The sequence below is a fragment of the Egretta garzetta genome, unplaced genomic scaffold (assembly GCF_000687185.1).
Source record: "Egretta garzetta isolate BGI_Z169 unplaced genomic scaffold, ASM68718v1 scaffold24, whole genome shotgun sequence".
NCBI classification, from domain to species: domain Eukaryota; kingdom Metazoa; phylum Chordata; class Aves; order Pelecaniformes; family Ardeidae; genus Egretta; species Egretta garzetta.
In genome coordinates this window covers 31,311-55,254 of record NW_009259494.1, presented here as the reverse complement: position 1 = coordinate 55,254, position 23,944 = coordinate 31,311, and the positions used below count along the sequence as shown (strand labels likewise).

The following is a 23,944-nucleotide window of genomic DNA, read 5'->3' as shown; positions in this document are numbered from 1 at the left end:
AATTGAAAATAATCCTTCCAGAATTTTAAATCCATCATTTACCTCTGATGAATGGTAGACTTGAGATAATTCCTCCAGCTCATGCTACTAGGTTATCAAGAATGGTGTAGTTCTAAATTTGATGTATGTGTAGAGAACAAAAATGGGCCTCATAAATGGTGGTAGGGAGAACTGTACTGAATGCAGGAATGAATTGGCTTGCTTTCTGATTATTTTGGGTGCTACTGTAGTAATTTCCCTTCTGAGTAGGCAGGGGCACTAAACAAAGAATAATTTTTTTTTGGCACTGTAGTTAATTAAGCATGCCAAGGCCTGTAAAATAGGCCTTCTCTGTGGAGAAAAATAATTTGTTGGCATCTTTGCTTATATGTAACATTAAGAAAAATGCATTTACTTCAATAATTCATGATGGCTACAGTAGAACATCTGGAAAGCAAATGACTAGTCATTAATTCACCATTTGTTTGTGTGACTTGCAGAACCAGGACTTTTCATCCACACAGAACAAAGAGTTTGATCCTCTTGGCCCGCTGCCACATGGATGGGGTAAGACTGACTTGAAAGTGTTTTGTAATGCAATAGAATTAAACATTAAAGCATACTTCTGCCAAATTATTTTGTCAGCTGTTCTAGGCTAGTTTTTTAAAATGAAAATCTGGATTAAAAATCTTTTAAAATTAAATCTAATCAAATATGCTGTTAAAACAGAGTCCTTACAAGGATGTGCAATTTCAAAGTAGATTAGAAACTATAGAGTATTCTGGTTTGCTCCTTGTAACTATCATAATAGTTTCTTTCACACAGTCATCCTTTTTTTACCACTTTCATTAGGCAGAATTCCCTCCCCTGCTATCCAGCTCTTGCCAAATCGGACTCCAATTCCCTCTAAAGCAGACTCCAAATTCCCTCTCCAAGACAATTCTCTGAGAGTTTTGTTGGTCTGAAAATGTCTATTATAATGACAACTAACCACTTCTCGATTTGCCCTTCTCCCTGGAATAAATTCTGTTTCATACTTTACAGGGTTAACAATTTACAATTAATATAACTGGAAAGGGGTAGTTGTCGTGGTTTAACCCCATCCAGCACCTCAGTCTCCCCAGCTGCTTGCTCACTCGCCCCTGGTGGGGTGGGGAGAGAATTGAAAGGGTGCAAGTGAGAAAACTCGTGGGCTGAGATAGAGACAGTTTAACAGGGAAAGCAAAAGCCACGCATGCAAGCAAAGCAACACAAGGAATTAATTCCCTGCTTCCACGGGCAGGTGGGTGCTCAGCCACCCCCAGGACAGCCGGGCTCCATCATGCATAATGGTGGCTTGGGAAGGCAAATGCCATCACTCCAAACATGTCCCCCCCTTTCCTCCTCCTTCCCCCAGCTTTATGCACTGAGCATGACGTCATACAGTGTGGGATATCCCTGGGGTCAGTTGGGGTCAGCTGTCCCAGCCGTGTCCCCCCCGAGCCACTCACTGGTAGGCTGGAGTGAGGAGCAGAAAAGGCCTTGGCTCTGTGTGAGCCTTGCTATGTAGGAATGAACACATCCTGGGGTTATCAGTGCTGTTCCCAGCACAAATCCAAACCACTGCCCCATACCAGCTACTGTGAAGAAAATTAACAGTATCCCAGCCAAAACCAGCACAGGGGAGTACAAAAATGAAAATGTAAAACTAATTTCTGGTGTGACTGTCAAGCAGATAGAAGAATTCAAGTTTCATGATACATAGGCGAAGAGGCATATTTCTCAGAATTGTGTAGTTTTAAAGCAAGTAATTACTTGGCAGAGTTAGACCTCTGTTTTTCAAACATAACTCTTTAGATTTTTAGTTCTGTATTGATGCAATTTCATGCAATAAAATTGTTATTCCTCACACTTGTGCTTTGTTGCGTTACACGTATAGCATTTCAAAGGAAGTTTTTTAGGTTGGCATTGCCCAGGAAACAACAAAACTGAGTTTCTGCATCATGTCGAATTCTGCTGTCAGTGTAACTCTCATAGACAAGTGTCTAGTTCCAGACTTCTGTTGTAAACTGAAGCTTTTTACCTGTCATGGTCAGATTTTGGCCTGTTTTTTAATTTTTATTCTATATACTGTATTTCTCTTGCAATGCTAAATAAAAATTGCATAAAGAGCTGCAGAATGGTACAGAAGACCAAGCCAGGGCATTTATCATAAGCTTTGTTCAGTCATGGGCATACGCTAAACTGAGACAAAAATATAAGTGTATTTAGAAACTGCATCGATCATTTTTTATTTCCTGCTCATAATTTGAATGTGAAGCCCTCGTACTTTCTTGATACTCATGTGCTGTCCTGGTTTCGGCTGGGACAGAGTTAATTTTCTTCCTGGTAGCTGGCACAGCGCTGTGGTTTGGATTTAGTAGAGAATAACGATAACTCACTGATGGTTTTGTTGTTGCTGAGCAGGGCTCACGCTAAGTCAAGGACTTTTCAGCTTCCCCTGCTCTGCCAGGGGCACAAGGAGCTGGGAGGAGACATGGCTGGGACAGTTGACCCCCCCGGTCTGTGTGGTGCTCGGTTGCTGGCTGCGGCTGAACCATGGCCTGTATACATCTGTTACCTATTTTGTGTTTGCTGTCTATAGTGCTTGTGAGGTACATCACAATAATTGAAGCAGCTGGAATTTCCTGCAGAGAGAACAGCTTACACTTTTTTGTTCTTCCAATTAATTTTTTTCTAGAATTGAAAATTAAATAGCATAGTAAAGGATCTTAAGACAGAAATTTCAACTTCATCAATATTTTAATCCATATAAATTTTTAACTTGCAGAAATACTGGAAACTCTTTTTAAAAAGTGCAGGTGGTAGGCCAATAGACCTAGTGAAGGTAAATCTCCTGTGATGAGCTACTTCCTTCACGCAAATGTTTGTATTGTTGTTATGATGCCCAGAATCTCTCTTGCAGTCAGGATTGTTGGTGTAAGCAGTGCAGGTAGAGAGAGCTGAACTTTTCAGGGTAAGGATTGAGATACAAAGGACTTACCTATGAACACCATTAATTGCAGCTTTTCACTGAAGGCAGGTGATGGTACGGTTCCGTGTGACTGTTAGCAGTCAGTAGAATTAAGACAGGTTCCTGTTTGTGAGTAGCCTATTAAGGAATAACATCAGTGGAAGTGAAAAGATGTTGAATCAAAGGGGATACAGAGAAACCTGAGGACAGTAGAGGCTGTGGCAGGGTCTGTTAATTGATTTATTTGTTTTGTTTGATGTAGTCTCAGCAATACATTAAGGAGGTACTGACGTTTTTTTCCTTTGGCATCTTTTCAGAAAAGAGAACTGACAGCAACGGCAGAGTGTATTTTGTTAATCACAACACACGAATCACTCAGTGGGAAGATCCCAGGAGTCAGGGGTAAGAAATAGTTGCAGCTTTATGTAAGCCTGGAATGAAAATGTGACAAAGTAGTGAGACCGAGAGCCAGGAAATGCTGCCCACAGCAAACATGGGCTGTCCTACACAAACTCCAGACAGCCCATTGAAGTATTAAAAAGTACTAGCCAGAACGGAAACTGTCAAAATATGACTTAGTGCAATTACCGGGCAGGTCTTGGTCCACAGCAGTAGGTTCATTCCCTAGAACAGCTTGCATCACTGCGGGAGGGAGGGATTTCTTTCATAGAGTGATGGGATGGTGCAGAGTATCCTGAATGGGAATTTGGTTATTACCTAGACAGTCAATAGCTAAGAGACAGGAAGAAGACAAACTTGAAAAACTGCAGCACGCCTCCTCACACTTTTTAAAAAAAAAAAACCAAACCAAACCAACAAAAAACCCAGCCAACTTGAGGCACTACTGAAAGTAGCAGAGTACTGTTTATTTTGGGCTCTGGTCGCTCTGACTCTCTGAGGTGGGGAATGTAGGCAAGAAATGGAGGGTGAAGGATGTTCAATCCCAACTCCTCTTCTTTGAGCTGAAAATTTCCATTTGGTGAAGCAACTTCATCTGTCTTCTATAGAGAAAGGAGTAAGAGGAGGCCTAGCATGTGTGGAGGGGTTACAGCTGTAGCCAGAGATGATAACCTTTCCATCCCAGTCACGTTTGCAGCAGCTGACTGTGTGGAGAACACTATTGCTCTTAATACAACCCAACAACCAAATGTGCTGGCTTCACAGTTAGAAATACAGTCCTACAATGTAGTTCTATGGAGGGAAGTGACTCTGAGAGCCCGTTGGAGTGGTACTGCTCTGGTCTTCCAAATATACTGAGATCTATTTTTATTTATACCAAAATTGAGTTGGAAATTACTGAAAAATCATACATTTGCATTTTATTTTTGTCATTCTGAAACTCTTAAGTTTTTGGCTACTGTGATTATACATGAGATACCAAAAGCTACTTATTAAAATTATGTCAATTTTCAAGTAAAAAACCTAACAGTTAGAAGATAAAATTCTGTTGTTTAAGTGGAGGAAACATGGGTAAACGTTGCTTACGTTTTTCCCTTAAGTTTCTACTTGCCATTATTCCAGGTAGTGCAACCAAATGAGCTGATGTTTATTTAAACAGTCATTTTAGTCTAATTGAGAGCTGACATGAAAATTTAAGAGGGAAAAAATGCAGAATAAATATTGAATGGGAGGTTTCTCAATCTGTAGTTTTTCTAGATCTGCCAAAATTTGTACTGTCTTGGGATTGTCCGATTGACTTAATACATTAAGTTGATCAGTTACTATGTATTTTCTTGTATCTGTAGTCAATTAAATGAGAAACCCTTACCAGAGGGCTGGGAAATGCGATTTACTGTGGATGGTATTCCATATTTTGTGGATCACAATAGAAGAACCACTACATACATAGACCCCCGCACGGGCAAGTCTGCTCTGTAAGTGTCTTTACCATTGTACTAAGTTTTCAAATGAAGTTTAGCACGTATCATTTTTGAAAGGTTTTTTTTTTTCTTTGTAGCTTTTTAAGCAGAAAATTTTACATGTAGTAACGCTTCTTAATTTTCTGGGTTTTTTTCATCCACTGATAACTGTCCCTGCAGAAGTGTTTCTAACACTTTAGAATCCTTCCTGCCAAGTAGTGTATGAGATTTGAGGGTAACAGAGGAGCTTCATCAGTACTGTTGATGACCAGATCCCTTCCTTCCAGTTACCAGTCTTTCTTTTTAAAAGTACACTCAGCCCTTTTTTTTTCTTTGATTTTTAAGAACCAGAATGGAGTTAAAACCAGAATTTAGCTCCCAGCTTAAATTAACTTAATGTCGTCCTATCCTTATTGTTAGAATCTTTTTTACAATTAATAATCAGATACTGTTTAAAAATTACTGTGTATGCATGCCACAGCTTACAAAGGAAGATTTTTTTTTTTTGTTAGAAACACAAAAACTACACCCCAAAATCAAAAGATGTGAGTAAGAATCTTCCACTAGATAGCCAACTAAACCATACAACTATATAACTAATACACTTGCAGGCTTTCCCTAAAATTACAAAAACACTTTTTAAATTTTTTTTTTTCTCTCCTTTTGGTTCCAGAGACAACGGACCCCAGATAGCTTATGTGCGTGACTTCAAGGCAAAGGTCCATTATTTCAGATTCTGGTGTCAGGTGTGGACTCATTTCTTGGCAATATTTCGTTGCATTTTTTGGTTTTGCTTACGCACTTTAAATGAACTCTTCAATGCCTTGCAAGTAAAGGTAATCAAACTACTTTAAGGTTAAAGGTGAGTTAAAAAAGGAGGGAGTAAATACAGGACTTGTATAAACTCATGTCAGCTTTAAAGCCAGGTAAGCTATGGCTTTAAAACTTTTTAGAATAAAGGAAAACATCCATTAAGTACTTTTTTTTAAAAGTGGTGGGTGATAATGATGTTTTCTTTCTGCTGTTAATAAGGGAATATATGGAGGCATGGTATTTTTATAGTTAATACAAGACCTATTTTCTTCACAACTACATACTTCTGGAAGAAAATGCAAGGCATTTGGCACAGAACATGCATGTCTAAACATTGCAGAATATACTGTGCTGCACGTTAGTGTGCTTTAACATAATATCAAATTCCAGTCTTGGTCCTCTGTATATGAAAAGATTAAGTAACTTGGTGTTTAGGAAAAAGCCTTGCTGACTTAGAATAGGTTATTGATCTTAATGTTTTCTGATGTCTTGTAAGAGTAAGGTATTTGTACCTGTTCTAATCAGGATCTGGAGGCATGTATACCTCACTGTAGATACCGATATTGGAAGCAATTTGTTCTTGGAGTAAATTACAATTCAGATATCTTGATTACTTGTTTTATGTGGATTAGTGAAACTCAACTGTACCTCTTAATAAAATGTATAAAATAACAGTCCGAACTCAGCATTAGAAACTAAGTGATTCTACGCTTCACCTTCAACATATTTCATTTCAGCAACTGGCAATGCCACAACACATAAAGATTACAGTGAGCAGAAAAACATTATTCGAGGACTCATTTCAACAGGTATTGTATTAAAACATGTTAGTAGTGGGCATGAAAAGTTGACTTGATTTAAATTTATTGTCACATGTCATTCCTGATCCTTTGACATCTTGCTAATGTTATTTTAAGTGAGACAAAATATACTAGCTTAATAGTTAGGATACATTCATACTTACATATTAAACAGTAATACTAAAATGTGAAGTTCTGGCTCTAAAGACTGATTCATTTGACCGAGAAGGTAACTTTTTTATTTTTTTGTTTTTCCTCAGAATTCTTTAAAATCTGAGTTAATTTTGAGGGGAGCGCTGTGGCAGAGCAGCTCCCTGTTCTCAGGAAGTTTTCATGTTGTGCTTATATTTGTTGGCACGTTTTTCCTAACAGCGTGCTATGTAAGCATGGGCTACGTACCAAAATACATTGAGTTGATCTTAGTCTGGGTGTTACAGGTCTTTAAATGAGTAATGAAATGATTAAAAGAAAACTAAAATTACCTATTCTATTTAGATTATTAGTAAAATTCTTGTTAATGTCTATAGTCCTAAACCATGGTTAAAAAAGTGCTTTTGAACTTTACATTTTCTTTTTGAATGGTCATTGTGGCAATAAATCCAATTGAAGCCGAAAGCAGCGCTTCATCAGTCTAAGATACATAGAAACAGGCTTGGAAGCACACGGAACAATTCCTCTTGGCAGATGCTCCTCTTGGCCACTTGCATATTTTTCTGACTTAAATTAACTTAAGAAAATGCAGATAGGAACTTTTAGCTTCCTCTGTCCCTCGCTGATTTTATTTTTATTTTTATCTTCCTGTATGTCTTCAGGTTTCATTCCTTGTAGGAATTATCACAGATGTGTCAAGCCAGGCAATTTGAACAAATAGAATAGTATGTTTTGAGACAAATACATTCTTACATAAGGATTAATGCTTTCTTGTTCAAATTACTGTAAACTGGCTTAGCAGAAGCAACAAATAGCGCAGTGGGCTACTCTTTCGTTTTGGAAGGGTGATGTCTTCAAGTGAAAGCGGTTGGAAGGGGACAAAATAAATCCTGTAACTGAAAGATAGCTCCAGCCTTATTTCTAAAATTGCACTTGGTCCTTTTCCAGTAACTGTAGAGGTAATAAAATTATACTGTAATAGAAAGAATCAAGAGATAGATGATGGAGTTATGTAATCATCAGCAAACCTAGATTTCCTTAGGAAAACAGGGTGCCTTATCGACAATTTAGATGACATAATTGCAAAGACCTGAGTTACTTTTTTATACTTGTTAGTCATTCATTGTTTGCAGATATCTCTGTTGGGGTTATAAAATTTTTTTGTGATGATTACTACAGACATCTGGGAGAGATTTTTAAATGCAAATCTTGACCCAAATTCTGTGCCTCTCATTGCAAACAAAAACTTAAGGTTCTTGGACACACACAAGTGTTATGTGAAATTTCTTTATGTAAACCTCCGACAGTTGATCAAATCAGCACAATTACAGATTGGATCATTGTACTAAAACCAGCCTTAGTGAAGTTCCTTAGCACCTCTAGTTCTTCCCAACTTTTAAAAAACAAACAAACAAACGAGCTAGATTTTTATTACCCCCTTTAGGAGGTGAAGCTGTAAAATGAAAAAAATATGTCTTTGTTATTGTTTTATTTCTGTTTAGTTCTCTGAGTCCTTGATCATGTCTCTTAATTACTTGTAGATGGGATACCATTCTGTATGGTATTTAGCAAATACCAAATTTACTCACTTTGGGCCTGTTAGTTATTGGCTGGGTTTCTGTCATATGCTTATAGACAGGCTGCTGGCCTAAGTATGCCATCTTTAATTTCAGAATTATTTTTCTTTTACATCTTTTTAATCTGCGGAAATGGTTTTGCACTAATGCTTCAAATTCTATGAACTTTCCATACTTCACATACTCATAGTGCATTTTAGGTCTGAATTATTAAATGCTATATTGCTTGATAGCAAAGAGTAATAAGTCTAGTCAATGCTTACAGCTGTTTTCTTAAAAAGATTGTTTTTCTTTTACTAAGATAATGAGCTTCAGCCCTCAGGATCTACGGAGACGTTTATGGGTTATTTTTCCTGGTGAAGAAGGCTTAGATTATGGAGGTGTTGCAAGGTAAACTAAACTGAAATGGCAAATAGTATCTTTTCTGCGAGTTGTTGGTGTGAAGACCTCCCCAAATTAGATACTTAAGCTGCAGTGCTTTCAAAATATTCGAGAAGTTTATTCCTTATCTTTCCTCAGAATATCTGAGGAAGACAGTTCCTTAAAATGTGTGCAGGTCTTAAAACTGTATAAAGTTATTTTCAGTTTGCATTAGGAATTACTTCAGTCGTCTCAGTGATTAAAGAGATGCATAGTTTACTGAACTACACTAAGCCTTTGGAACAACCATTATCCAAACCACCATATATCATTGTAACTTTGCATATTAATTCATAATTTGTGTTAGTTTCAATTTGGTTTCAGTTTGGCCTAGCATACTTTCTGGTAAAGTAGTCACATTGACTACCTCTGTGCCAACAAGTTCCTAAGTCAACATGAGTTAGCTAAAGTAATTGCTAATTTAATCTATTTTGAAATGTGTTTTTATTGTTTGTGTGATTTCAGGGAATGGTTCTTTCTATTGTCACATGAAGTTTTGAACCCCATGTATTGCCTGTTTGAATATGCAGGAAAAGATAACTACTGCTTACAGATAAACCCAGCCTCTTATATTAATCCAGACCATCTGAAATACTTCAGATTTATTGGAAGATTCATTGCCATGGTAAGTTCAAAAGTAGAAAGAGGTGTTCTCATGTATTTGTCCTATAAATAAACATTGTGCCATCAGATGGATAATGAAGTAATTAATTGTTGAGTTGAACCTATTATCAGGTGTTTGGATATAACTACTGTTGGTATAAATTAATTCAGCATATTAGCAGTCATGATATTCTAGGTTGTTTTAATTCTTTGGCTGTCAGATTTCATTGGTACAGAGTACAGAATGTTGTCATGTTAAGTATTCAGTCATCCTTTGCATTATTTTGTCTGTTTCATGTTCTTCAGGCTTTGTTCCATGGGAAATTCATCGACACTGGTTTCTCTCTGCCGTTCTATAAACGTATCCTAAATAAGCCAGTGGGACTCAAGGATTTAGAATCTGTTGACCCAGAGTTTTACAACTCTCTCATCTGGGTAAAGTGAGTTTGATTTGATTTTATTCTTGAAATAGCAATACAATGGTTTTGATTTTCACTTATGCCAGGAAGTAGGTGTAAATTTATTATTAAAAACTGCCCTGGGAAGCATACTATATCAACTGCAGAGCAGTACTGGAAGTTTTACTGTCATTTTAGATACACAAATAATAACTGGATAATGCGAAAGCCTTTCTGGTTCATTGAATATTCTGCACAGCATCTTGCATTCCATTTTTGCTGGGTTTTTAAATAAATCTAGCTAGACATTGTACAGCTGTGGCAGTCTTGAACAGTGTTACACATCAAATGGCTTGAGTAAATTCCACTGAAACTTTTCAGATAACTTGTTAAAAGAAATCAGCAAAAAACAACTTCATGTTTCTCTCTCTAGTACCTGCTTTAGTGAGAAAACATTAGCAAGTTCAGTGCTACAATAATGGGACATTAACAAATGTTTTTTATTTACCACTGCATAATTCTTCTGTTAGTCATACCTGAAATTTGACTTAGAGGTTAATAGTGAAGATCTAATGTTTTAAAAAAGTTAATGCTCATGAATTTTTCTGGCTGTCCTGGGTTTTTTACTCCAAGCTGAATGATTCAAGACCATTCCTAGGTATGGCCTTCCACGTGTGCACTGGCGGTCATCCATCCATTCTAAATTCATACTCTGAGTCTTCCTCCTCCACTCCCTTTGCAGATTCTGCTCCAGAAGGCAGCAAGTAAAAAGGATCTGGAGTTTGTAGACCATAATTATTTTGGAATTATGTATTAAAATATTTTAAGACATAATTTTAAAACCCCCTTAGATCTAAAGCATTGTAATTCTGTACTTATTTTACAATATCAGGACTCCAGGATGTTGTAGTGCATGGCTGATGTGCACCATTTGTTTCAGTAACACAGGCTATTTTCCTTTTCCAACAGTTTAAAAACAAATTTAGAAGGGAAAGACAAAAAGACAAACGCAGTGAAATTTTTTTTTTGCTTCTGCTATAGTAAAAACTTATTTAGGAGAAAAATTAGTCCTTTTTTTATGTGACCAGAGAGAAAAAACATTTTACTTAAGAATAGTAAAAAAATGGAATAGTTTTGAAAGTGCTTTGAGAAATTCATAAAAGGCGGGGGGGAGACTGGTTTTTAAAATGTAGAAATAAAAAAAGACAAGATTGTCTTCTCCTGTAGTAGTGAATCTTGGAAGCATTATCTTGAATAACAAGGAGGGGGGAAAGCAGCTTTACGAGGCATTTACAAACTGAGATCGGAGTTTGGTTTGTTTTTTGAACAGTAGTGTGTTCCCTACTCAATGCATGTGCTGCTAAACTCACTACACAGGGAGTTAAATTCCATTAGGAAAACTTAAAATAGTTGCTGTTTGAGTAAAGATGCCATGAAATTGAAACCTGAAAGGGAAGAAAAGGTTTCAAAGCTGTAAGTCCTGATTTCTGTAATTAAGAAATCCTGTTACCTGTTTTGTAGTCAGAAAATGTACATAAATTTTTTTAGAGGGGCAGCACTTTTTTGTCATCTTGTGACTTACTGAGTTTCAGAGACCAAGCAAATGTGATACTGAAAAATGCAAACTACAGAGAAGAAATGTGCATGAAACTGGTGAATGATCTTCTGACTAAGCTGTAATGAGTTGCACATAAACTGTGTTTACCTTATGAACAGTATCAGCCATTAATATTTAGTGGAAAGTCTAGAGTAAAAGGGTGTTATTTAAGGCATTATCTGTAGACATAGTTGCATCTTTGCATTTGTGTGCGTAGTGCACATAAGTTTGCCGCTTTTCACATTTCAGAGCAATGGGTTTTTCTTTATAAAACCCAGTGACTGGAAGGTCTTCCAGTGCTGCTCAAGTGTCTTACATTTATTCTGTGTATGGTTCTTTTGGTGCATATGTAATTTATAATGGTCTAAAAGAGAGCACATAGGCCTCTGGATGTCAGTATTAGGCTGCTTGTCTATGGCAATAAATGGGGACTTGTCATAGGCATCACTTTTTCCCCTCAATTTAGTTCAAAGTATGCAATGTTGCCCAATACCACCCACTGGGTTGTTGGTGTGAAGCTTCCAAGACTGAATACTTGGGTACCAGCAGTCCCTGATGAAAGATGAACAGTTGGGCTTGGTGATCTTAAAGATCTTTTCCAACCTAAATGATTCTATGATTTTGTCAAAGATGGGAGAAGCCTGCATCCATAGCGAGGAACTAGAAAACTCAGAACTTGCTGTTGAGAACAACTCTTACATCTCACTGTGTGTATGAGGGTTTCGGTGACTAATCTGTGCTGGCTACGTGTGCTTTTATTAATCTGCATTCAGTGTTTGGGGTTTCTTTTTCTTGCTTTTCTTTTTTTTACCACAGATAAAAACAGTAGGGAAGCTTAAGGCTGTAACAAGAACTTTTCTGAAGGCTGTCTCTAGAGCAAATATGACCCAAATATCAGTAGCAATTTCTGTACTGATAAAGAAATCTTCTAGGTTGGAGTCCATGAAAGGCTTTGCCCCTTTGAAAAAACACTTAAAGATAAGAAAGTTCTGGAGAAAAACCTTCAGACCTCTGAGGGGTGCATATTGAACTGTAAGGACAAAGACCCAAACTTCAAGTTTAGTATCATTAAGCCTGCTTGTCTCTAACACTGATGAAGTTATCCTCTAAAATGACTACAGATTTATAAGGAAAAAAGTCATGTCTGTCAGGTTGGACATAATTTTGTTCCTCACCAAAAAAGCAAATTTAACAGCTTTCTAGGAAGCTTTCAGTAGTTTTCAGTTTCTTGGTGCTTCTCTTATCAGGTGGCCATTTTTGTCATTCCCAACATTTTGAAAATTTCACAGAATCTTTGAGTTTGGACAGAGACCTCTAGAGGTCATCTAGGCAAACCTTGCTGCTCAGACTGAGCTAGAGCAGGTATCTTTCATCTTAGAAGGAAGGGGTGATTTTATTTCATCATCCGTCCATCTGAAGACTTCCCTCCTCATCTGAGATTTCATGCAATAGCATGTATTTTGGAAGATGAATCATAGAATTACAGAATCGTTTAGGTTGGAAAAGACCTTCAAGATCATCAAGTCCAACTGTTAAACCAACCCTGCCATCCCACCACTAAACCATGTCCCTAAAAAGTCCCTTCATTTAAAGTTCAGAAGCACCACTACATCGTGGTGCTAGATAAACCACAACGACGTTTTCAAGACTGACACTTCTGTGTTACAGTTTGGGACAAATATCTTAATTTTGCACTTCATTTTTGGGGAAAATGGTCATGCAAACCTCTGCATCTGCAGGTGATTCTTTGCCTTACAGAACCACATATCAACAAATTAGTGTCATCCTGTTACTCTCCTGGCTGTTAACGCCTATAAAGAGAATAGAGTTTATTTGAGCAATGTTTGTTGGCTACAGATTCTTCCTACGCTGAAATTCCTAAGAGAATTCCTCTTTAGCAGGAATATTTGTTAACTTAGGAGCTTGGGACATTTTAGTATATGCTTACAAGATAGTCCCATAAATATACTGGAGTTGAAGATAATCATTAAGCATGCAAAATCTTTCTTAGTTGCTTCTTACCTGCTATTATCTGACAAAGTGACAGCTACGTTTTAACAGTCCTTACATTACCTGTTAGGAGAAGCAATCATGCCTTGAAATATTCATGAACATTTCCTTATCTTGATTATTTAGCTCCAAACCTTTTTTCTTAAGGTTCTTCATAACTCTCTCCTCTACTGAGTACAAGGTCCTGACATAGTTATTTAAAATAGGGGTTGTTTTGTTTTTTTTTTTCCTTACAGAGAGAATGATATTGAAGAGTGCTGCTTGGAAATGTTTTTCTCAGTTGATAAGGAAATTCTAGGTGAAATCAAAAGCCATGATTTGAAGCCAAATGGTAGCAACATTCTGGTTACAGAAGAAAACAAAGAAGACTACATTAGGTAAGAATAAATGAAGATTTTAAAATGCTCTTCTCTCCGTCACTTTCTTTAGTTCTAGCAAGAAAAGGTTGTCAAACTACATAATCAGAAACATTGTTGAAATTCTGTCTCTGAGTAATCGCCGATGTTGGCAACAAGTGGCAATTGTTTGGATGTCATATTTGAAAGAAGAATATTAATAGAAATAAGTTTTTAAATTCCACTTTTCCCAAAGATTACAGTTAGTAGACGGTCTGCTTTTTTCCTAGAGATATTTAAGTTTAGCAGGACACTATGACAACAAATGTGAATGTCAGGGATTTCATGGAGTCGTTGCATGTGTTTATTATTGGAATTATATTGCTTCATAGCCTACTGATATTCTGCCCAGCCATTTATGTTTGGTTTTTTTACACTTAAGAACATTTTTGGATGCTTTTATGATGATTCTTGTTTTTAAAGATATTGGGATCGCTATTAGTTTTATCTGAACTGGTCCTACAGTATGATTAGGTCTTGGCATTTGTAACAGGACCGTGTTACAAATGGTGTCTTAAGTTGCATTGTCATAAATGAGGGATGTTTGTAGTACCAGAAAGCTTTAAAGCGGTAGGTTAAGAGGGAAGGAGGCTAAGAGCGATTAAAGAATAAAAATGTGAAGAGTGACCTGCTTTGTCCTGAAATATCCCCTTCTTCCTCAGTGTGTTGGCAGTACACGAGCTCTGCTTTAAGGTGTGAACTTCACCATTTAAGCTTGGAGGATGTGCTTGCAAAAAAAGAAAAAAAAAAAAGTGACACATTGCAGGCACAAAATAAACTGAATCACAGGAGAATTTTCCTCTCTTTCTTACAATGTGTTCTGTGGAGGCTTCTTTCACAGGAAGGGGTGAGGGAGAAGGGAGTAGATTTTGTTTTCATCACATGAGTAATTGGAAGACGTCTCAGTGATTCACAGAAAAGGCAGTATTTGCAGAAGAAATATACTGGCATTTTTCAGTTTTGCAAAGTATTAATATTGGGGTCAAAAATAGGGAGGATCTGCAGAAAACCATTCTCTTCCAGTTTCTAGGAACCCAGGGAGAGCTCGGACTCCAGTTTCATTCATATCCTTTGGCTTACTCTGAGTCCTGCTTTAAGTCCCCAAGTTTTCTAGGGCTGAAATCAGAAAGTAGCCATCTCTCCTTGAGACTCCAGTTCTCCTGGCAGGTTAGGCTTGAATTCAACATAATATCTGCTTCTCCCTGGGGTCAGGTCCTTCAGGTCTCCTGCCTGCTTTTTCTCCCTTTTATTAATGGACAGTGGAGTTTCTGTCACAGAGCAAAGTTTCATGATTAACAGAAGAAAATATGGAAGTTTCCAAATGGACATAGTTGTTTCTTGGTAAGCTAGCAGCCCTGCCTATCTTCACCAGTACAACTTGACCTAGTTTTTACCTTTCCATGGATAATGACTGAGATTTCTGGGGAGAATATTAGACAAATATAGCTCTGTGGTTTTTTCTTTCTTCAAATACCTAGGGACTGCTGTGTTCTCATTATTAGTATAATCAGTGAATAGATGCTGCCTCCTCTTTGAGTCTGAAATACTTTCTGTAGGCAGAATGGTAGGAAACACAGGGTTTTAACTTAAATCAAAAACAAAATCGTTTGCACAGAGTAAAGGTTATGAATAAAATTATGCGATCCTCTATCCCAAGAACTTTCCAGACTTTACTTTTTTTTTTTTTTTTTTTTTTTTTAAACTTAGCTTATAGTTCATCCTAAAATAGGCTAGCAAAGGTGTGGACTTGGTTTCGCACAGGCCATTTAAATTATCTTTCTGTATCTTCTTTTACAGGCTAGTAGCAGAATGGAGACTTTCCCGAGGTGTTGAGGAGCAGACACAGGCTTTCTTTGAGGGCTTCAATGAAATTCTACCACAACAGTATTTGCAGTATTTTGATGCTAAGGAACTGGAGGTAAAGGATTGGTTGGCTGTTGCTAGACCCTGGTTGTTAACACATAAAATACTTAAGCTCCAGTCATTACGTCTGAAGAGCAGAACTTGCTGAGGCTGACAACTCTGTTTTATAGGGCATGTGGGGGAGACTTTATGGAGTAGTGTTTGATCCGTGTGTTTCCCTTCACATTCATCTTTGCAGCCTACTGAGGCGTTTCTAAAGGCTAATATTCTGCCAGTAGAAATTTCCTATGGAATTGCTTTTGTAATCCTCAGCAATTTGATTTGCCTGTTCAAAGGAGTAACTTGTCAGAAAGGGAGATAAAACCAGCTATGCAATGGATGGTTGCATATAGATTGGACCAAGTTCTGGATGGTTTTGGTCTCCCAAAATGACACTTTCTGAAGCATCTGTTTGATTTAAAAAGATAAAAACATGAAAAACAAAACACCCTGTTCCTACCAGAGAATTGTGTGGCTGGGCAATGATAAGCTGTTCCTGGCTTGAATGTCTAAATGCAAGCAATTACTCCATTTTTCATGCCAGATCTGCTTTCTAGTTTGTGGCCTCTCCAAATACACTTAATGAGCAGTCATCGTGCTTTGTTTTAGAAGTTTTGGATAAAGTTTAAAATTAAAACCAAGTATACAGTCACTGCAGATGCTTCTGAGTATGAGTGCAGTTGATGCTCTATTTGCTATGTGGGAAGTCAGAAGGAAAGCGGTAACTTGTACTTGTGTGCTTATTTCCCTTTTTCTCCCCTAAAGGTGCTTCTCTGTGGAATGCAAGAAATTGATTTAAACGACTGGCAGAGACATACCATCTACCGGCACTACACCAGGACCAGCAGACAGATAGTGTGGTTCTGGCAGGTTTGTAGACTTTGACCCTCTTTTTCTCCTTCCCTGTGTGGACTCTTCAGGCCCTGTGAGGGCAGGGTGTTGGCGAGGATCCCTTGCCCTGACTCCTGATTGCTGGTGCTGTTTTTCAGCAAGGACAGCCAGCAGGCTGCCGCAGCCAGCAGAGCCAACAAAAGTATCCCCAAGTCAGGGCTGGACAGAGAAGGGAATAAAGAGATGGAGGCAAATGTGAAAATTTGCCATGACCTCCCTATTTTAATAGATCAATGAGTTGTTGGTTTTCCATGGTGACCTGCCTCTTAGGGCCTTACAGAAGCACAAAGTGCCCAAAATGCCCAGATAGGGCTGCAAGATTTGACACAAAAATGAAAGAAACAGACCCCAAACCCAATGAGATGACAGGGCAAGGAACATAGTTTCCACATAGGAAACAGTGGGCATCTCAGTGGTCCTAGGCAACTGTGTTTCATCACCAAATGGAGTCTTAATGGCCAACAAAGTGAGGTACCTTGCCATGCTTTGACAGCCAACCTTGCTTTAATTAAATGATCCTATAACTGAGCTTTGTCAACTTCTCTGTGATTGTGTTCGGGAATGGGAAGTTTGATACTGGGCAATCAAAAGCCTAAGTACTGGTGTAGGGGTTTTTTAGTGCTGAACAACTCTGCTTCAAGTAGGAAAGAAACACTCCCTCTGAGTACAGCACTGTTTCAGTCAGCAGTGACTCCAGTTACTTGTGACCTTCCTGCTCAAACAAGGCAGTGTTCAGAGCACTTTTGTTAGTCCCTTGTAATGTTATTGTTATTATTGAAGGTATTGCATAGGGAGAGCAGCTCTTCACTCTTTGAGATGCTTTTGCAAATGCACTTGAGCCTTAATGAGGAATAAGATGAATGTTCTTCACAGTACTTGACCTTGCCATCCTATCTAACTTCAGACACCTGATGCACCTTACCACTGAGGTCAAACCTCAAGCGGGCTTTATTCTCAGACCAACAGGAGTTACAGAGCACAGGTACAGCTTAGTAAATGATAGAGTTATTGGACAGACGGTAGGGTGTGAGTACAAATTGTTACTGCTAATCCGGCTATTCAGAACAGTCATGTAAGTTGTTAATCTATGGATGATGATGTTGTGAAAATCTGAGTTATCAAATCTATACCTAAATGTTTATTTCAATTCTTTTTCAGTTTGTGAAAGAAATCGATAACGAGAAGAGAATGAGACTCTTGCAGTTTGTTACTGGAACGTGCAGATTGCCAGTGGGAGGATTTGCTGACCTCATGGGTATGCATTAACAATCCCTCTAATGCATTAGATCTTTTTTTTTGAAAGAACCAAGTTGTACGTTTATGGACATTTTCAATTAATTTTATATTGAATGCTGTTTCATAATTCCTGTGTATACTTGAGCTATGATGGAAAAAGAGATGGCAGGAATGTTTACAGGTGGTGTATTGAGTCTCACAATCACTTCATGTTTATGCATTTTGCCACATGCATGCTTTGATCTGGGCAGAGGTGCACAGTGAAAGACAGAAGTTGTCTTTTGTTTTTCCTGTACAAGTTACAGCAATCTTGTCATGTGTTTAAGCCTTTCATAGTTCAGTTGTAATGTGTTACCTGCTGATAGAAGGGTAGCTAGACACCTATGTCTTGTTTATTTATATTTGTTACAGGGAGCAACGGACCCCAGAAATTTTGTATTGAAAAAGTTGGGAAGGAAAACTGGTTACCTAGAAGTCATACCTGGTGAGTGTATAGCAAATCGGAGTATTCCCATTGTCTGGCTTTGCTGACAACCATCTACTTTGAGATTTGAGTGAACAGGTGAATGGGCTTAAATGGTTTGAGACTCTGTGAAAGCAAACACCAAGTTATACCTCTAAACTTTGCTGGATAATAGCTGAACTTGTGAAAAACGCTTGTGGCGCGGAGTAAATTCCATTGTAAATTCCACGGATTTGTGTGTTACTGAAAATTTGAAGTAGTAAAGAGTATTGTTGAAAGTTGGGACTGATCTTTTGTTATCACTACACTCCACCTTGATAGTGAAGTAGCCACATTCACACTCCCTCTTCCTTAGAGGAAAGGCAGCTTCTGCTCCGTTCCGCAGGTGGTTCGTAAAGCCATGCTGATTTAAAATTTCAAATGCAAATGATGACTCTGGTTAACCAGCTTGGAAAAGTGAAACTTCTTCCTGAGTACACTGCATTTCTAGAAAACTATCACTGTTCAGGTGCTCGGACTCTAACTTTTGCTCTCAGCCATACATACGTCTGTGTCAGCAGTCAGCTTTTCACAGGGTGTGAATCCAGGTATCCACCAACACAGCAGAAAGTTCAATTACCCATAATCATAGTGGATTTTTTTGCAGTGGTTTAATTATTTTTCAGTACTGAAGTTTTTTTTTTTCTTTATTTTCAGTTTCAATCGCTTAGACCTTCCACCATATAAGAATTATGAGCAGTTGAAGGAAAAGCTGCTGTTTGCAATTGAAGAAACAGAAGGATTTGGGCAAGAATAGCTAAAATTTGCACCCTCGAAGAATGTGAACTCAACACGATGTACATTCTTCACTTCTTCTGCTTGTTGCACACTTCATTGTAAAGTAGACTTGACTTGGATTTATTTAACAATACTAATGTGTAAGTAAATGGATGTTATCCTGAGGTTTTATCCACATTAACTCTGGATTTCTACTGAGCACTTTCAGAAATCAAATGAGCAATCAGATATGGCTACAAAAGAATTATGACCGAAGTAGAGGTTTAATACAGCTTTGGGCTCTGCTTTGTTTTACCATTCATTAATTAGAATGTGTCCTTAATGACTGACAGATTTTTAACAATAGTTTTGTCTTTCCTTTTTAGTAGCACTTTTTGCTACTGATGCACTGGGAAGTTCATTGGTAGCTGCAATGCTGCAGCAGCATCATAAGCCTCTTTACAGCAGGGTTCTTGGCGCCAGCTCGTAACCACCCTCTGCGTTCCGTGAGCAAATTCATTGCTTAAGCTCTTTTTTTCCGAATTCAAGTGTGGCCAGACTGTTCTTTTCCCCTCCTGGAGTCTGCTCACGTGCCAGCTGGACTCAAGCTGCTGTTAAGGGGATGTCGAACTGTGGCACAAATCCAGGGCAAAGCTTTGCTTTGTTGTTTTTTTTTCCCCAATCCTGCTAATTTTGGCAAAAATAGACACCCACCCAAAGTTGTTGGAACATTTCTGTGTGCCCCCAGAAGAATTCTGATCTTTTTCTGTGTAACAAATTTAACTTTTAAATCAATATTAACACTGTGGTACTTCACTTGTTTTGCAAAAGACAAGACCTCCTGGGATTGCACTGATTCCGTTTCAATTCCCGTTTGCAGACTGACATTTCTTGTCAAAAGTGTTAACGGATGTTATTCTCAGTGTTACTCTTACGTGTCGCAGTCAGTTTGCTCTGAAGACTTTATTGGGCTCTCAGGAAGAGGTACACAAAAACTGGAGTCAGGAAATGATAACGCTTGTCATTTTGGCTGAGGAGCTGATGCGCGATACCGGCTAAGAGGGGTAGAAAGTTCAGACACGGATTACAGATTTTTGAAAAGCTGGAGCATCAGTGAATAGTTCTGTAAAGACTGAAACTAAAGTTTTTGGGGGAGGTTTCTAAGCTGATTCACCCTAAGATGCTTATAGCTAGTAACTTCTGCAGTGATGAGTTCCTGTTGGGTTAATAACATCTTTTACTTCCTTTTAGAATCTGTTAATACTCAGTTGTCTTCTGGTTTACAATGACATTTTGCATTTTACTCCTCCGTTAGACTGAATGCACTTTTTGGGTATGGTCGGCTTTTTCCCTCTCGGAGGGGAGGAAAACGAACTGTGGCGAGATGAGCTGTTAGCCACAGTAAGGGACCTGACACTTGAAATGGCGCGTGGCACGTGCCAAAGCATAACTGCAGCTCAAAGTGTCAGGGCAGGAGCTGTTTGCAAGAGGCTCCGAGATAGTGGAGCTGAAACAGGGTGGTGGGAAGCTGTAAAAGTGAATTCCCCATCTTGAAAAGAATATTTTTTTCCTGCTGGTCCTTCTGTCTGAACTAGAAGAGAGGGGGAAAACTGATTCAGGCCTGAGAAGAACAAAGACACTACCGTCTTTAACTGACTGCAAGGGTTCTTCAGGCCCTACAAAGCGATCCGTGTGTATTGGAAGGCAGAATGATTAAGGCTTCAGAGTGAGTAGCTCTTTTGTCACGCGTCTGCTAATACAGGCGTGGAGAAGAGCTCCTGAGGATGCAGCGGTGACCCTCTTCCACAGTTTCATTGGTGGCAGGAGCCAACCCGGCTTCGTGGTTTACTAGGAGGAAAATCTGCCAACTTCAACACATTTGATGGATAGATGACAGTATGCAGCTCGTGAGGAGAAAAAAGGCCTTATAAATATTTTCTGTTTATATTAATTCTTACAATGAAGTGTAGTTATCTAACATATTTACAAGAGAGATTAAATTAAGCAAGATAATGCAAGATTAAGGTATGAAAAATAGTCTGTGTTCTGCATAATGCTTTATCATTCATGTAGGGAACCTAGAAATGTTGTTAATGTATAAATATCACCCAAAAGGCTTTCAGCCCTATATTTTTAAAATAAAGAATAGTTATAATTGAAATAGCCTTAGCCCTAGTTCTATAGGGTACGGCTGTTTAATATTTTTATGGTTGAAATGTTTAGTTCAGGAAAAAGGTAAATGCTTGTATATATTTTTGCAGTCCAGAATTCCACTTATTCCATTTTTCTTTAATTTAAATGGCATGTTGATACGTCTCTTCTGCTGTATTAGGGTGGGGGAGAGGGGGCTGGATATCCCAAGCACCAGATGTGGTTTTAAAATATCACAAATAATTCATTGGGGGGTGGGGAGGCAGGGAATAATCTGTGAAACATTGGACTTGGCCAAAATATAAGACATTTAAAGCAACTTTACTGTGTTGAATTGGCCGTATTTCAGAAGGCAGAGGGTGGGATTACTCAGGCATTTTACTTTGTCAGCGCTGCAAATGCCAACAAATCTGGTAATTTTTTACAGCATGTTGTGTAGAAATAAAAAGGAATTAATGTAAGGCACTGGTGTGCTTTCCTGTTCTTTCTGGTGAGAACGGCGTGTGGATGAGTCCACTGCATCTGGTATCCCAGATAATTGGGTGTCGGGAATTGGATTTAGGAGTGAGATTTTCAGCAGAGATAATGAATTTGTCTCCCACTGCTTTGAGTTAGCAGCCTGAGCTGCATGAATTCATAGTACATCACAAATGTACATCCATATGCAACTGCCAGTGGAGCCTAACTTTCAAGTATTAAAAATAACTTATTTAGAATTTTGCCTTATGAGAATGACATGAGAAAATTAAATGCTGAGCTGCTGATCTAAGAGTTAACGAAGCCTTATTGTCCCGGGTAGCTCAGGAAATGTTAATATGCACAGTAAATGGTTATGTCTTCATCTGATCTAGTGTGGACGTTGTTGGGGTTTGTTTTTTATCCAGTTACTTGTGTTAAAAAAAAAAAAAGTCGTTTTTATTATTCTGAGAGAAGTGAAACAAAAACAGACTTGTTTAATTTCTTTTTTGTTGGCAGTTCTGTTACATGCTGCACTGGATTTGTAATCTCGACTCTGTTATGTTGGTATCTCCAGCCCCCTTTCTGTGGTGTCTTTTAATTTTCTCCAAAAATCACTGTTTGTGTATATGTGCTCTAGTGAACTCGTGTATGAGCTGGGATCAGCAGCACTGGATTGTAAAATACTGTACTGAAATTCATCGTTGAAATTTCCTTGCATTGTAATTTCAAATACTCAGGTAACTGTAACAGTATCTCAGTAAGTCAAATACTTTTATAAAACTACTTAAAGAGCTGGCAGTCTCGTCGTTGTTCCTTCTACGCTACGAAGCATCTGTGTGCAAACCAATTTGTCCACCTGCCCGTTGAGGGGGTTAGGCTGTCTGAAGTTGTCCTTCTGGCAGAGGTACTGAGGAACGTTTCTTTCCTGAGACCCCTTCTGCCGTTGCTGATTGCACTGGAAGTTCATTGGGAGATTTCGGACCCTGCTGCCTTTGTGATGGGGTAGAAACTGCAGATAAAACAATTCCTGACTTTTTAGCACCAGTGGTCCTGGGGGTGCTGCCGCAAGGAGGCAGCGAGGCTGCAAGCATCTGTGTGCAAACCAATTTGTCCACCTGCCCGTTGAGGGGGTTAGGCTGTCTGAAGTTCTGTGAAGAATGGGGTGTGACTGTTCAAGTCCATGTTCTCTTTTCTGTCCAGGAATGACAGGATGACAGGCAGGAGGGAAAACAAGCTCAGGGGAGACCAGCCAGCCTTGTCACTACCCTCATCCTCCTCCCTGAAGGGGGGGAGGAGTGGGGTTTCCATTCCTCCTGTCATCTGGACTCTCCCGATCGCTGTGACCTTTCAAAGATGACTGAGCTCGGCTTTACGCTGGCACAGGCCAGCTCCCTCAGGGCTCACAGGTGCATCCCACCAGGACTCACAAACTTGTTTGTGTCCGGTTTATTCAGATGTCCCCTAAAGGGCTCCTCCTCCACCGAGGGTGATCTTCAGTGCTGCAGGCCCTCCCACTGCGATGTTGCTCTGCTGACTTCCTCACGTGTTCATGTGGGCTCGGTTAACACAATTTTGTTAGCAGCGGCAAGTCCTGCATGTGCTGTTGTATGCCATGTGACTCTAGGCAATAATCGTGATAACTGCCTTCTTCCTGCGGCAGGGGAGGTTGGCTTTGAATTGCTTCCTCTGTGCTGTGGATGCAATCCCTTAAAAGCCTGCTACTAAGTTGTGTAGCCCCCAAATTTGACACTGCTTTGGGTAGTTTTAAGTTAGTACAGCTATGAGGACATTTCACATGTATCAAGTTTGTGGTTTTGTTTGGTTTTGGTTTTTGTTTTTGTTTTTTTTTAGAAAAGGGCAAACCCCCCAAAACAGAATCACACTGCGATGCAGGAGAAACGCATGGTATGGTAATGTACAACTCGGTGGCACCGTCGCTATTTTCTTCTGTGAAGATGATACCAGTGTTGGTGCCAGTCCTGGGTAGGGTTGCCGCTGGATTTGCACGGGGCGGGGGGGCCTTGTTTAGTTTAAACAGAACCTTGCATGGTTTGGGTCTCTGGTGGCAGCTGCTCACCTACGGAGCAAGTGTCATCGTCCTCGGGGGGGGCTGGAATGTGAATCTACAGAAGGTAATTTTACCATAGGTAGCCACACTTTAAAATTCATTGCTGGACTGGTAAGGGAAATGAGAATTTCAATTAATTGGGTTGCAGCGCTGTAAATATCCACTAGAAGAGAAAGCAGTCGGCTCTCTTGGATTCCAAGGAAGGCTTTGTCCCTGGTCTCTGGAGATGCCTGATCCCACGTCCACTCTCAGCCTAGTGGCTCTTCCGTAGAGGAAGCCGAGCGTTGGCCGAGCGCGGAAGAAGCGGAAGAAGCAACATTGGCTTCAGGCGGAGAACGGATCCCAGACAGAAGCGGGAAGGTTCCGCAGCTCAGCTCTCCGCGCCCCCTTCACTTCGCCTGAGGGGTAACGCTGTGAGCCCCTCC

At 39.2% G+C, this 23,944-nt stretch overlaps 2 protein-coding genes across 9 annotated transcripts in view; both read left to right on the top strand.

The window, feature by feature from the left end:
* The window catches only part of ITCH (itchy E3 ubiquitin protein ligase), a 65,047-nt gene extending 42,307 nt beyond the window's left edge, over nucleotides 1-22,740 (top strand). For 6 of the 7 annotated variants that reach the window (XM_035892908.1, XM_035892910.1, XM_035892909.1 and 3 more), the window contains 14 exons: nucleotides 480-546; nucleotides 3,289-3,373; nucleotides 4,717-4,845; nucleotides 5,504-5,576; nucleotides 6,381-6,452; nucleotides 8,472-8,560; nucleotides 9,056-9,215; nucleotides 9,500-9,633; nucleotides 13,435-13,575; nucleotides 15,391-15,511; nucleotides 16,261-16,365; nucleotides 17,545-17,641; nucleotides 18,034-18,106; nucleotides 18,782-21,212. In XM_035892908.1, the coding sequence (XP_035748801.1) occupies nucleotides 480-546; nucleotides 3,289-3,373; nucleotides 4,717-4,845; nucleotides 5,504-5,576; nucleotides 6,381-6,452; nucleotides 8,472-8,560; nucleotides 9,056-9,215; nucleotides 9,500-9,633; nucleotides 13,435-13,575; nucleotides 15,391-15,511; nucleotides 16,261-16,365; nucleotides 17,545-17,641; nucleotides 18,034-18,106; nucleotides 18,782-18,881 (1,446 nt within the window). In that variant the 3' untranslated portion in view covers nucleotides 18,882-21,212. Of the gene's footprint in view, nucleotides 1-479; nucleotides 547-3,288; nucleotides 3,374-4,716; nucleotides 4,846-5,503; nucleotides 5,577-6,380; nucleotides 6,453-8,471; nucleotides 8,561-9,055; nucleotides 9,216-9,499; nucleotides 9,634-13,434; nucleotides 13,576-15,390; nucleotides 15,512-16,260; nucleotides 16,366-17,544; nucleotides 17,642-18,033; nucleotides 18,107-18,781; nucleotides 21,213-22,651 lie in introns of those variants that run through there. The other variant, XM_009637361.2, reaches the window with a different exon arrangement.
* Nucleotides 22,741-22,831: 91 nt separating this feature from the next.
* Nucleotides 22,832-23,944, top strand: part of DYNLRB1 (dynein light chain roadblock-type 1) — a 29,635-nt gene continuing 28,522 nt past the window's right edge. For both annotated transcript variants that reach the window (XM_035892914.1, XM_035892915.1), the window contains exons 1-2: nucleotides 22,832-22,857; nucleotides 23,308-23,361. In XM_035892914.1, coding sequence (XP_035748807.1) covers nucleotides 23,359-23,361 — 3 coding nt within the window. In that variant the 5' untranslated portion in view covers nucleotides 22,832-22,857; nucleotides 23,308-23,358. The remainder of the gene's footprint in view (nucleotides 22,858-23,307; nucleotides 23,362-23,944) is intronic.